General features: G+C 41.1%; 2 protein-coding genes across 2 annotated transcripts; both read left to right on the top strand.

The window, feature by feature from the left end:
* Positions 1–2,267: 2,267 nt before the first annotated feature.
* On the top strand, positions 2,268–8,465 carry LOC4341486 (ABC transporter G family member 26). Its single transcript, XM_015787304.2, has 7 exons — positions 2,268–2,462; positions 3,143–3,426; positions 4,513–4,668; positions 5,487–5,973; positions 6,033–6,350; positions 6,942–7,334; positions 7,921–8,465. The coding sequence occupies exons 1-7, from the start codon at positions 2,304–2,306 to the stop codon at positions 8,188–8,190; spliced, it is 2,067 nt and encodes a 688-aa protein (XP_015642790.1). The 5' UTR covers positions 2,268–2,303; the 3' UTR covers positions 8,191–8,465.
* A 597-nt stretch (positions 8,466–9,062) lies between these two features.
* Positions 9,063–12,982, top strand: LOC4341487 (26S proteasome regulatory subunit S10B homolog B). The gene is made up of 10 exons (XM_015785901.2): positions 9,063–9,275; positions 10,007–10,126; positions 10,350–10,486; positions 10,587–10,748; positions 10,876–10,962; positions 11,041–11,127; positions 11,486–11,623; positions 12,192–12,383; positions 12,456–12,554; positions 12,659–12,982. Exons 1-10 carry the CDS (start codon positions 9,167–9,169, stop codon positions 12,731–12,733), a joined length of 1,206 nt encoding a protein of 401 aa, XP_015641387.1. The 5' UTR covers positions 9,063–9,166; the 3' UTR covers positions 12,734–12,982.
* Positions 12,983–13,498: the final 516 nt, after the last annotated feature.

Here is a 13,498-nt window from a genome sequence, read left to right on the forward strand (position 1 = left end):
GACTATTTGAAAAACTATGTAAGTATCAACGTTTTCTTTTGTTGTGACTTATTTTATTAAAATTCACTTTAAACAGGACTTGTATTTTGCATATTTACAATAAACTTTTTAATAACAAGAATGATTGTTATGTTTAAAAATATCATATATTTAGAAACTGAGGAAATAGAATTGAATCCTTCATTTCCTAATGGTTTATTACCCCCAACCAAACATCTTAAAATAATAAATACTCGGTTATACGTATTTTATCTAATCAGAAAATATAACGAAATGCTCGGTTATATGTTTTCCATGTAATCGAGAAAACAAATACGGAGTAATAATACAGTAATTAAGAGTAGCAGGAGGCAGCCATAGATTGCAGTCGCCCTCCCTATGTTCCATCACAATATCATGATATGATTTTCGCGGTTCATCTCCAAACTGCAGCGAAAGCTCCGATGCTTTCGGCCGGTGCGAATCGCCGGTACATGACATCTGATCAACGTGTGCAACGTTTACGTTTGGGCCTCCAAAATCCAGCCAAAACATGGAGGTTTTTTTTCACACTAATACAACGGCCCATGAACATCTCCGGTCCTCAGTTGCTTCCATAACTACAAGGCGAAATTATTATTTTTTTTAGAAAATTCTCCATGTACCTCTAAAATTTTATCCAATTTCTTCTATATCAGCACTTTTGAACTCATTCCTTTATGTACCCCGAATTCTAGTTTGGATTCCCTCTCTAACCTTTTCGTGGGGTTAACCGTTAAATTCATATTAAAAAGTCCATTTTTCCTTTCAGTATAGAGGAACATATATATATATATATATATATTTGTGAGTTTGTTATACGAGATATTATTTATGACAAAATTTATTTAAAAATATGATATAGAAAATAATATTTATTTATCTGTTATTAAAAATTGTTTACGTAGGATATAAATAGATTTGTCTTATACTACAATCAAAATAATACAGTACTTATATAATTTTTAATAACTAAAAAAATAAATATTATTCTTTCATGTCATATATAAAAATAAATTTTATCGTAAATAATATTTTTCATAACAAATACATAAATATAAAAGTCTCGTACAATAAATTTTTATACTCCAATAATATACTCATACCAAAAGGTAAAATGGACTTTTGATTAAGAATTTAATGGTCAACTAACGGAAAAGTTATGAAAGGGATCTAAACTAAAATTTAGAAGTATGCAAGGAAATAAGCAAAACTTAGTACCACATAAGAGATTAGACAAAGTCTTATAGGTACATAAGAAATTTCTCTTATTTTTGGGAAGCACTAGTAGTGTCGTTTGTGGAGTCGTAGGTGCATGACTCCACCCACCATGCTTTAAATCCTGATGCCCACGAATATTACGCACATGCATGTGAACTTTCAATAGGACTTTAGTGAGACGCTGGTTTCCGTCTCTAAGAGCATGTGTTAGGAGACACATTTGTTGGGGTGTGAGTATGGTGTTACGTGTGTAGTGGTGTGTGTCTGCGGTATAATCTTAAAAAAAAGTTCTCTTATTTTTGTGGTGCATAATTTTTGACATGGAAGACCTTTTTCTCGTCACAGACAAGCACCACCGGGCACCGACTGATTTCTGAAGTCGTCACTGGTTGTCCCTCGTGAATCGTCGTCACCTGCTAAGCCCAAATATCCACAGAAAGTTAGTGGTATCAAATTATGTTATCTCCATTCGATATTTTGGGTTTATTTTAAGTCAAATATATTAAGTTTGATCGAGTTTGTAGAAAAACGTAGCAACATCTATAACATCAAATTAGTTTTATTGAATCCACGATTGAATATGTTTTATAGTATATTTGTTATGTGTTAAAAATATTGCTATATTTTTTTATAAATTTTAGTTTGACTTATGACAAATCCAAAATGTTTTACAATATACGCGTATGACAATCTTTGAGGTGTAGGAGATTAAATTCTTTGCATTTGATTGTTTATACATCTAGTTTTGTCACATGAAATAACACACAGTTCTGATTTTCAAAGAAAAAAAGTAACAGATAATTCTGATGTGCATACATGGAAGGTTCTCTTCTGAAAGCCCTTAGAAAGATTGTGGGTCACCAAACAAGGTGCAGAAAAAAAACAAGAACACAACAGTATATATATATAACAAAGTAGGCATGCTCTTGGTTGGTTACTAGTGGTTCTGTTTCTCATGCTCATCCATGCATTTCTTGCTACCTGATTAAAAGGAGAGAAGGGCAGTCTGCTTGGCGCTCTCTCTCTGAACCTGTCACTCTTTTTTTCTGTGTCTCTTGGAGGAGATGATGGAGATCAGCAGCAATGAGGAGATGATGGAGATGGCCATTGTTGAGCAGCTGCCTCCTTCCTCTCATCATCTCAATGGTGGCAGTGTTGAGGTTGACATGGAGGAGGATCATGTGTGGCCAACCAAAGATGGCCCTCTCCCTATATTCCTTAAGGTGTGTATATCTATCTCTTCTTCCATTTTTCGGTATGCGCGAAAACAGATCAAGTTTATCCTTGTTGATGTTCAAGAAAGTGTTTTAATCCCTCGTTTATGGTTATGAAAAATTATGAAAACAATAAATAGATTATCCCTATAAGCTTTTATAGGTAAGTGGATACATATGTGCATGTTTGTAGGTATGTGAAAAGATTAATCAGAATGCTTACACATGTTGATGTTCTCCCTATGTAGTGTGTGTATATATGTGCATGTTTGATGTTTGTAGCAACTGAACAATTTAGTTCTACTAAGCAGAGTTTGAAAAAGATCGATATTACTACCAGGATTTATTAAGATACTAAAGGTTTTACCGTGATTAATCATGAAATCATGAAAAAAAGTTTGTATTAATTATTTCTTATGCATTTTATAGAGTCTAATTTTGAACTCAGAGATGCAAAAAATGCCAAACAAAGGAAACGACCTGAAATAGACATACTTAAGGAGGGAAGGTACAAGTTAGTTGGTTGGCAATTTGCATGTCTCATTGCTCAACAGTTTCTTATCTAATTGCAAAAACTTCTTGCATGGTGTTTTTACTTCTTTGGCATGCAATATAGCTAACAAAAAAGGAGCAAATTCCTGGTCTAAATTTTTGCTTGATATATAAATATTTTTTTTTGGAAAGTGCAGTTTGAGAATGTGGAGTACAAGGTGAAGCTGACTCCAAAGAACCCACTAACAGCTGCAAGGGTGGCATTTGCATCTCACAAGAGCACTGAGGATCAGGGCAGCTGCAAGCACATCCTCAAGGGGATAGGAGGCAGTGTTGACCCTGGTGAGATCCTGGCACTGATGGGCCCATCTGGCAGTGGCAAGACCACGCTGCTCAAGATACTTGGAGGCAGGCTCAGTGGTGGTGTCAAGGGCCAGATCACCTACAATGACACCCCCTACAGTCCCTGCCTCAAAAGAAGGTATTCCCTCTATTTCATATTATAAGTCGTTTTGACTTTTTCTTATTTAAACATTATTAAGTTTAACTAAGTTTATAAAAATAGCAATGTTTTAAACACCAAATTAGTTTCATTAAATTTAGCATCGAATATATTTTGATAATATGTTTGTTTAATTCTTTTGTGTTAAAAATATTACTATATTTTTCTATAAACTTACTTAAACGTAAAGAAATTTAACTAGAAAAAAAAGTTAAAATGACTTATAATATGAAATAGAGAGAGTAACTGTATAAAGTCATAGTGGATATTAATTAGTATGATTTATGTAATGAGAAAGGTCCGGGGTCTTCCGACTAGCACGATAAGGTGTGGGTTAGTTGATCAAGTTCAAGCCTCATCTCTCTTAATAAATTTTGATATAAAAGTTATTTCTCTCATATCTAGTGTTTTTTTTTATTTATGGTAGTTATTGTAAGACCATAAGGTATGGGTTAGGCCCTGTTTAGTTTCCAAAAACTTTTCGAAAAAACATCACATCGAATCTTTAGACACATGTATGGATCATTAAATATAGATAAAAATAAAAACTAATTACACAGTTTGTATGTAAATCGCGAGACGAATCTTTTGAGCCTAATTAGCCCATGATTAGCCATAAGTGTTACAGTAACTCACATGTACTAATGCCGGCTTAATTAGGCTCAAAACATTCGTCTCGCGGTTTGGCGAGTTATGAAATTAGTTTTTTCATTCGTGTCCGAAAACCCCTTCCGACATCCGGTCAAACGTCCGATGTGACACCCAAAAATTTTCATTTCACCAACTAAATAGGCCCTTAGTTATTGTAAGATAGAATTTTTGCATAGTTATGCTATCTTTCGTAAACTAGTGGAGTAGATTGAGTAAAACCAGTATGTCTTCAAAGAGAATTTACAGGCACGCAAATGACTGACAAACTGCTTAGTGTTTACTGCAATCTTCAGATAAGAGAGAACATGTATTGGCATGCCAAATTAAGCAGTGTAGTTGCATTGTTCTGCAGGTATCAATTAAAGTGGAAAAATTAAGTAATCAAGACTAATTATTTTCTTTTGATGAAAACAGGATTGGATTTGTGACACAGGACGACGTCCTTTTCCCTCAGTTGACAGTGGAGGAGACCCTTGTGTTCGCTGCCTTCTTGAGACTCCCCGCTCGCATGTCAAAGCAGCAGAAGCGCGACAGAGTTGACGCCATCATAACTGAGCTAAATCTAGAGAGGTCTGTAAGTATATTTTCATCAAAGGAAAAAAAAAACTACACCGATTTTACTAATATAAGTTGTCAAACCAACAATCTGCAGCTTAACACAAACCCACGTGAAGCAAAATAGCATACAAAATAAAATCATGACTAATAGCATAAATCTGTTTTTTTTCTGAAATTCGAATAAGAAAATGCAAAGAAACGCAAATATCGCATCTTAAAGTACAGTGGTGCATTAGAATTACTCTTGATTTTTCTCGACCAACCTACATGACATACCTACTGAACGTGCACTTTCATTTCAAAAGAGAAATTTTACAGTTCTTAAAGAGTTATTATATTTTGTAGTGCAAATCAAAATTTACATTAGAAAAAAAATGATATCTTTTAACGGTCACAAAATTACTCATCTTAAAAATGGTGGGTCATACGGCAATGGTATACCCATTGAACAGTGTTTACGATTTCGGAAAATTTTGGACCCTGGCACAAAACTACTTCACTGAATTATTTTTCCCTTTTTTTTCATGAATTTGATCGAAAATTTGTTCAAAACCTAATAAATAGTTTTTAAATATCCAATATCTCGGAAAATTTCGCTACCCAGGACCCACGACACAAATGCTGAAAACGAAAAGGACTACCTATTAAACTTTTGGTACATTTATAACTTTGAATCTTACATAATTTTCAACTAATAGATATATAGCCCGTTTTAAATGAAATAGAAAAAAAAGAGACAAACATGTCAAAAAAAAAACCGTAAATCTAACTTAAAATAAAATGTTGTGAAAAAAATTCTAATGTTTGTACACGATTGCAAAACTCTGCAGGTGCCGGCACACCAAGATCGGCGGCGCGTTCGTGCGCGGCGTGTCGGGCGGCGAGAGGAAGCGGACGAGCATCGGGTACGAGATCCTCGTCGACCCGTCGCTGCTGCTCCTCGACGAGCCCACCTCGGGCCTCGACTCCACGTCGGCGGCGAAGCTCCTCGTCGTGCTCCGCCGCCTCGCCAGGTCGGCGGCCCGCCGGACGGTGATCACCACCATCCACCAGCCCTCCAGCCGGATGTTCCACATGTTCGACAAGCTGCTGCTCGTCGCCGAGGGCCACGCCATCTACCACGGCGGCGCCCGCGGCTGCATGCGCCACTTCGCCGCCCTCGGCTTCTCCCCCGGCATCGCCATGAACCCCGCCGAGTTCCTCCTCGACCTCGCCACCGGCAACCTCGACGGCATCTCCTCCCCCGCCTCCCTCCTCCTCCCCTCCGCCGCCGCCGCCTCGCCGGACTCCCCCGAGTTCAGGTCCCACGTCATCAAGGTATGTGCGTGTCTCGTGTCGAGGGCCCAAGAATCACTCTCATGGCGTTGTGGGTGCAGTACTTGCAGGCGAGGCACAGGGCGGCCGGCGAGGAGGAGGCGGCGGCCGCGGCGGCGAGGGAGGGCGGCGGCGGAGGTGGCGCGGGGAGGGATGAGGCGGCGAAGCAGCTGAGAATGGCGGTGAGGATGAGGAAGGATAGGCGGGGCGGCATCGGCTGGCTGGAGCAGTTCACCGTGCTGTCGCGGCGCACGTTCCGGGAGCGCGCCGCCGACTACCTCGACAAGATGCGCCTCGCCCAGTCCGTCGGCGTCGCCCTCCTCCTCGGCCTCCTCTGGTGGAAGTCCCAGACCTCCAACGAGGCCCAGCTCCGTGACCAAGTATGTACACTAGCTTCTTCTTCCTCCTCTCGACACCGCCATTGCTGACGTCATCAAGAACTCAAACTGTCCGATCAAGAACACATACACAAACCCACCCTCTCCTTCTTCCTCCTCCTCTCGACACCGCCATTGCTGACGCCATTGTCAAGAACATACATTCCTCTTCTTCCTCCTCCTCTCGACACCGCCATTGCTGACGTCATCAAGAACTCAAACTGTCCGGTCAAGAACACACACCCTCTTCTTCTTCCTCCTCTCGATATCGCCATTTTCAAGAACATACACTCCTCTTCTTCTTTCTCCTCCTTTCGACACCGCCATTGCTGACGTCATCAAGAACTCAAACTGTTCGATCAAGAACATACACATAAACTCCTCTTCTTCCTCCTCCTCTCGCCACCACCATTGCTGACGTCATCAATAACTCAAAACACACACCTCTTCTTCCTCCTCCTCCTCTCGACACCACCATTCTCAAGAGTCAAGAACATACACTCCTCATCTTCTTCCTCCTCCTCCTCCTTGCACAGTTGCACCGCCATCGGCAAGAAGTCGAGGTGATCAAGAGTAATATGTGTGCGTTTGCAGGTGGGGTTGATATTCTACATCTGCATATTCTGGACGTCGTCGTCGCTGTTCGGGTCGGTGTACGTGTTCCCGTTCGAGAAGCTGTACCTGGTGAAGGAGAGGAAGGCGGACATGTACAGGCTGAGCGCCTACTACGCGAGCAGCACGGTGTGCGACGCGGTGCCGCACGTCGTGTACCCGGTGCTCTTCACGGCCATCCTCTACTTCATGGCCGACCTGCGCCGCACCGTGCCCTGCTTCTGCCTCACCCTCCTCGCCACCCTCCTCATCGTCCTCACCAGCCAGGGCACCGGCGAGCTGCTCGGCGCCGCCATCCTCAGCGTCAAGCGCGCCGGCGTCATGGCCTCGCTCGTCCTCATGCTCTTCCTCCTCACCGGCGGCTACTACGTCCAGGTGAATCTCACAAATATCATCTTCTGATTTCTGAATTTTGGTTCTCGATCACTTTCCCGTGTTCTAAAACATGGTTTAAATGTTGAAGAAATCAAAAGTATTTTGGAAGGACGGATAGAAGTGAAATTTTGGACTAGAAAGCACAAAATTATCTTCTTCTAGTTTCTGAATTTTGCTTATCACAAACATGGTTATAATATTGAGTAAATTAGAAACATTTCTTCTTTTAGAAAAAAAAACAAAAAGTATTTCAGAAACAGAGTTTGAACAAGCAATTTGTTTGGCTGAATTTAAACATGTTCTACTCAAATTTAAAAAAAACTATTTTTTTCGGTTAAAATAATATCTGGGAGGCCATATACCCAAAATTTCTAAAATTCCTTTCCGAAAATTTCAAAAATAAATTTGCTCCGAAATGTGAACGAACAGGGCCAAAAAAAACACACAAAATATTACATATCATTGTGCATGCATCGACTATTTATCGACATTATATTCCTAACTTTTTTCACACCAAATAAGCTCGGATAAAAATGAAATTGAAATTTGGGATAATTTTGTTTGGATTGAACAAAAAACATTGCAGCATATACCGAAGTTCATAAGGTGGCTCAAGTACGTGTCGTTCATGCACTACGGGTTCAACCTGCTGCTGAAGGCGCAGTACCACGGCCACCTGACCTACAACTGCGGCAGCCGCGGCGGCTGCCAGCGGCTGCAGTCCTCGCCGTCGTTCGGCACCGTCGACCTCGACGGCGGCATGCGCGAGGTCTGGATCCTCCTCGCCATGGCCGTCGCCTACCGCCTCCTCGCCTACCTCTGCCTCCGCAAGCGGATCAGCCTCATGCCCTTGTAGTCCATCGATCTGTCAGATCAGGATCAGTTGGTTCGGGGAAGAAGACGACTGATGTGGTAGTGAATTGCAATTGCGATTGATGATGGTGAATGGGCCATTGTTGGTTTGGGTGCTGTGAATTGTTTCAAACTTGAGTTCTTTTCTTTATTTGAGAAGTATTTGAGGCTTGTCTGCTTAGCAAGTTGGGAAATAATCAACCCCATCATTTTAGCATTCAGCTTGTAAGCATAAGCGAAGATTTATTTAAAACTTATTTTTAAAGTTAATTTTAGGTATCTTTTCGTAGTTTATTTTCTAGCATTTACTTTTTAATTTGCTGAGCATGTATATTAAAGTTTTACGTATAATTTTTTTTAAAATTATTAATAAGTTGTTTGTATAAGCGATTAGTCTGTCTCGTCGTCGTGACAAAAAGAAAAACCGATGAGATGGTTGGGAGCCGATTAAGGTTATTGTTTTCCTCGAAAAGAGAAGGTGGAGGGGATGGGGTGAATTTAAATCTCCCTGCAAAACCATTTTTGGCTTTGAGCTCAAAATTTCTCATTTTCCGTTTGTAATGGACATAGTAGTATGTTCTCCTCAGGGCCTTTGCCCTATTAGGCCCAAATCTCCTGCCCGCAAAAAATGGGCTGACAACGTCACGAACCACGAACCGCGCCGTAAATGGGCCAAAAATACCAAGGCCCAAATCCTACAGAGCCCAAAGTAGAGGGCCATAATATGGGCCTAGAAATTCAACGGCCCGCTCCAATGAGAAGTGGACTCGGAGCGGGATTCCCCCACCAAATCCGTTTCGACCTCAGAAAATACGCCTCCGATCAGGCGTTTACGCACACTACTAATATTGACGAGAAAGCCACCTCCTCTCTCTCGCTCGCTCCGCTCTTCTTGACAAGGAAGCAAAAGCCGCCGCCGCCGACGCCGACGAGAGAGGAGAGAGAGATCGCCGCCGACGTCGCAGGAGGGGGAGGGGGAGATGGCGGCGGAGGGGGAGGACGCGGCGGCCGCGCGACGCCGCGCGGCGGCCACCGACTACAGGAAGAAGCTCCTCACCTGCAGGGAGCTCGAGGCGCGCGCCCGCACGGGTACGTATGCCTTCCCCCATTGTTTCGGCCTCTTCCTTCCCCTTGCGCGGATGTGGATTGCTCGGTGTCTAGGGTTTTCGGCCTCTTCTACTGGGGCGGCCCTCCCCCGGGTAGCGGTCGCGTGTAGAGGGGGGATCCGGTTTCCGTGGGTTGGGTTAGGTTGGGTAGGGAGGGACACTGCGACTAGGGTTTTAGCTAGGGTAATCTGTTTGTCATGTGAAGTGAATTTTGGTTCTCGGCGAGGGTTTTTGCTTATGGGGTTTGTGCTTGTGAAAGTAATGTGCGGTACAGGGGTTTGGTTCAGGCGAAATTTTGCTAGTTTTTCACAATATATGCAACTGACAGAATTGTGTATAAAAGCAATGTGCGAGGTGTATGGATCACTCTGCTCTTGTCCTGTTCGTTGGTGATGTTACTTGGCGCCTGGCGGAGTCTGTGCTGCATTTTGTATAGGTTGTTGTTAATTCAGGAGTTGGTCATGAGGACATGCGCTAAAACTTATATGTGGATATTCAATTGGATGTTCTTTTGTGCGGGGTGATCCTTTTTAGTTCTTTGTAGCGTGCGGAGGACATTGCATTTTGTGTTGTGAAGTGTCAAGGTGGTCAGATTTTTGGTGTATTCAAGCTTTCACATTTTGTGTTAATTTTTTTAAAAAAATTTATAACCGTATTTGCTTGTACTTTGGTTGGCTTGATCTTATTTGATGGCCCTTTTTTATTTGATTGCAGCAAGGGACAACCTGAAAAATGCAAAGAAAGATTTTGGGAAAACCGAGGATGACTTGAAGTCATTGCAAAGTGTAGGCCAAATAATTGGTGAAGTACTTCGACCATTGGATAGTGAACGATGTAAGTGAAAAGTTCCCTTCCATTGATCTTTGACAATATATTTCCTGTACAAATAATAGCATAAAATAGGTGCTGCATGCTTATCATCACCAAATTTATCATTTTGTTGTTTGTTCTTAGTTACATAACTTTCCACTCATGGTAGTAAACCTTTAATTTCTTCTCAATCGAGTAATAATTTAGTTATTTGTAGTAAATCAGCTGAAAACTTTCTTTATTGCAGTCATCGTCAAAGCCAGCAGTGGGCCCCGCTATGTTGTTGGCTGCCGAAGTAAAGTTGACAAAGAAAAGTTGATTGCTGGAACGAGGGTTGTTCTTGACATGACAACCCTTACCATCATGCGCACACTGCCACGAGAGGTATATAAGTGATTTTTCATTTGCAAATTACTATAGGTGTATAAAAAATATCGATGTTACGAATAATGGAGGCAAAACCGTACCTTTTCCCTCTGCTCAGGTTGATCCAGTGGTATATAACATGCTACATGAAGACCCTGGCAACGTCAGTTACTCAGCTGTGGGTGGATTGTCGGATCAAATAAGGGAACTTAGGGAGTCCATTGAACTTCCCCTGATGAATCCAAAATTGTTTCTTCGTGTAGGGATTAAACCGCCAAAGGTAACATAAGGAACAAAGTGTCCTTTTTAAATACCATATTATTCATTTATTTCAAAAAGAGATGTCGATGCAATCTTCAAGATCCTTGGATGTACTAATGAAGTATGCAACTTTTTACTCACTGAAGGGTGTTCTGCTCTATGGTCCACCTGGAACTGGGAAGACACTACTTGCTAGAGCTATTGCCAGTAACATTGATGCAAACTTTTTAAAGGTCTGTTTTTTTTTAATGTTTAGCAACCATTTCAGACATGCTAGATATATGTTTAACTGATGTGTACTTTTAAAACAGATTGTGTCAAGTGCTATCATTGACAAGTACATAGGTGAAAGTGCACGTCTCATAAGAGAGATGTTTTCCTATGCACGGGAGCATCAAGTAAGTTCATTTTGTTTTGTTACTGTGTACCTAATAAGTTTTAAATGGTCCATCTATCTTGGTACATACTCTTAATGTAGTGAGGGAAGCAGGAAGTTGCCAAAGGTGTAAAACTGAAAAAATAATTGTTTTTTCTGCGGTTTTTAAATGCCTGGAATATTCTTTGTATGCTCCCTTTTCAAATTCAAACAAATTAGTAAATGAGAGTGCCTCAGCTCTTGATGTACTCTGCCAGAAAACAAAGGAAACACATTAGTTGTCATGTATATCATGTATGCATTTGTCCACTTCTCTACTTAATAACCAGTCTACTTATATTAATCATTTGTGCTACTTTTGTTTTGAACTTTTTGTTTAGCCATGCATCATTTTCATGGATGAAATTGATGCCATCGGTGGCCGAAGGTTCAGTGAAGGAACCAGTGCTGACCGGGAAATTCAGAGAACACTAATGGAGCTCTTAAACCAGTTAGATGGATTTGATGAGCTTGGAAAGGTACACATCTTTTACTGAATAGCATTAGTTATGCATAGGCATGTAGTAAATTACTGCTAATGCAAATGATTTTGTGTTGATGTGCATCATAATAAGGTTGTATGAGCATGTGCATATACAAGCTGATACAGTCACACACGGTTTCTATTGCTTGTGATTGGCAATTGTACAATACTTGAATAATAGCATGTTTTGTTCTGCCGTCTTTGGTAACGTGACGCATTATTTTGTCCATTGATCAGAGTACTGATTTAGATTTGGAAACATATGTTTGTTTAAGTTTGGTTCCACCAATCAGCTGCACAATCAACTTTATCCGAGTTGCTTCTTGTAAACCTCTTTTATTTCCTTTGTGTTAAGATTGATTGACTAGCTGATAGCACATTTGATCTACATCAGTATGGAAATGTAATTTTGGTATACAGATTCCAGATAAGAGTGCTAGTTTCAAACCATTTGGAAGTCCTTGATGGTTGTCACTGATTCCTTTAATATGATGTGGAAAACTGTATGTGACTCCTGGTATTGCATGGATTGTGTGTAACAGAATTTTCCTACTTTTATACAGGTAAAAATGATCATGGCGACTAATCGTCCTGATGTTTTGGACCCTGCACTCCTTCGTCCTGGGCGGTTGGACAGGAAGATTGAAATTCCACTGCCAAATGAGCAGTCGAGGATGGAAGTCCTCAAAATTCACGCAGCTGGTATTGCTAAACATGGTGAAATCGATTATGAAGCTGTCGTGAAGCTAGCTGAAGTGAGTTAACCTACTTAACCTGAGCATGGTAAAATCTTGTTTTGCATTTTGTTCTAACTGAGGCTGTTCCAGGGCTTCAATGGTGCCGATCTGCGCAATGTCTGCACTGAGGCTGGCATGGCTGCTATTCGAGCAGAGCGCGACTATGTCATTCATGAAGATTTCATGAAGGTGGGTTATCACAAACACTTCTCTTCTGTCTGTCTCTGCATCAAAACACAAGGTTAGTTCATAGTTCTCACCATTTCTATCTTTGTGACGAAAAATGGTTTCAGGCGGTGCGCAAGCTGAACGACGCCAAGAAGCTCGAGTCTAGTGCGCACTACAGCGCGGACTTTGGCAAGGAATGAGGCTGATTTGGTGATGTGCTGACTTCTTTTTTTTTCTCCATGGGGGAGGAACTGTCATGCTGATCCTACTCCTCACTTGCAAAAATCCTGCGATGATGATGATATACACGCCAAATTGAATTAGAAACTGATCCCTCTGAGGTCAACCTGACAAGGAGTTGTGATCCTGTCTTCTATTTATTGTACTTCTTGTAACTTTGGGCATACTCCTATATGGGATGATTAATTCGATTTCATTTATTCCCACAAGCGGCTCTGTTCTTCACGAATGATTGGACAGATTATGGACGATTGCTTATCATAAACCTACAAATAGGTTAAAACAAAGTTCTAAGCAATATTGATGTTGAATTTATTTTCAAGAAAGTTAAGTCGTATCTGAATTGTTGACGAGGTAAAACAATCTTCTACAACTGCCAATATCCCGGTGAAATAGCTTCTGGTTTCCGAATATATCTTCTTTTCAAACAGTTTTATGACGAAACGAACAAAAAAAAAAGAAAAACGAGAAAAACCAATTTTTTTCAAACGGTTTATGACGAGATTAAAAAAAAGAGAAAAACCATTTTTTAATGTTTTAATTAAAAGAAACCTTCTCTTTTTTTTACCTGAAGCCACCCAAGCAGCTCGGAGCCCCGGTGCCACGTGTTCGGCCGAGACGCCCTCTCCTCTCCCAACGCTCCATCCCCTCCCGCAAATCCAACGGCCACCGAACCCCTCCATCCCATCCCGCACGAATCTCCACGCCAAGCAACGTCCCAAAAA

This window comes from Oryza sativa, chromosome 6, assembly GCF_034140825.1.
Source record: "Oryza sativa Japonica Group chromosome 6, ASM3414082v1".
Taxonomy (NCBI): domain Eukaryota; kingdom Viridiplantae; phylum Streptophyta; class Magnoliopsida; order Poales; family Poaceae; genus Oryza; species Oryza sativa.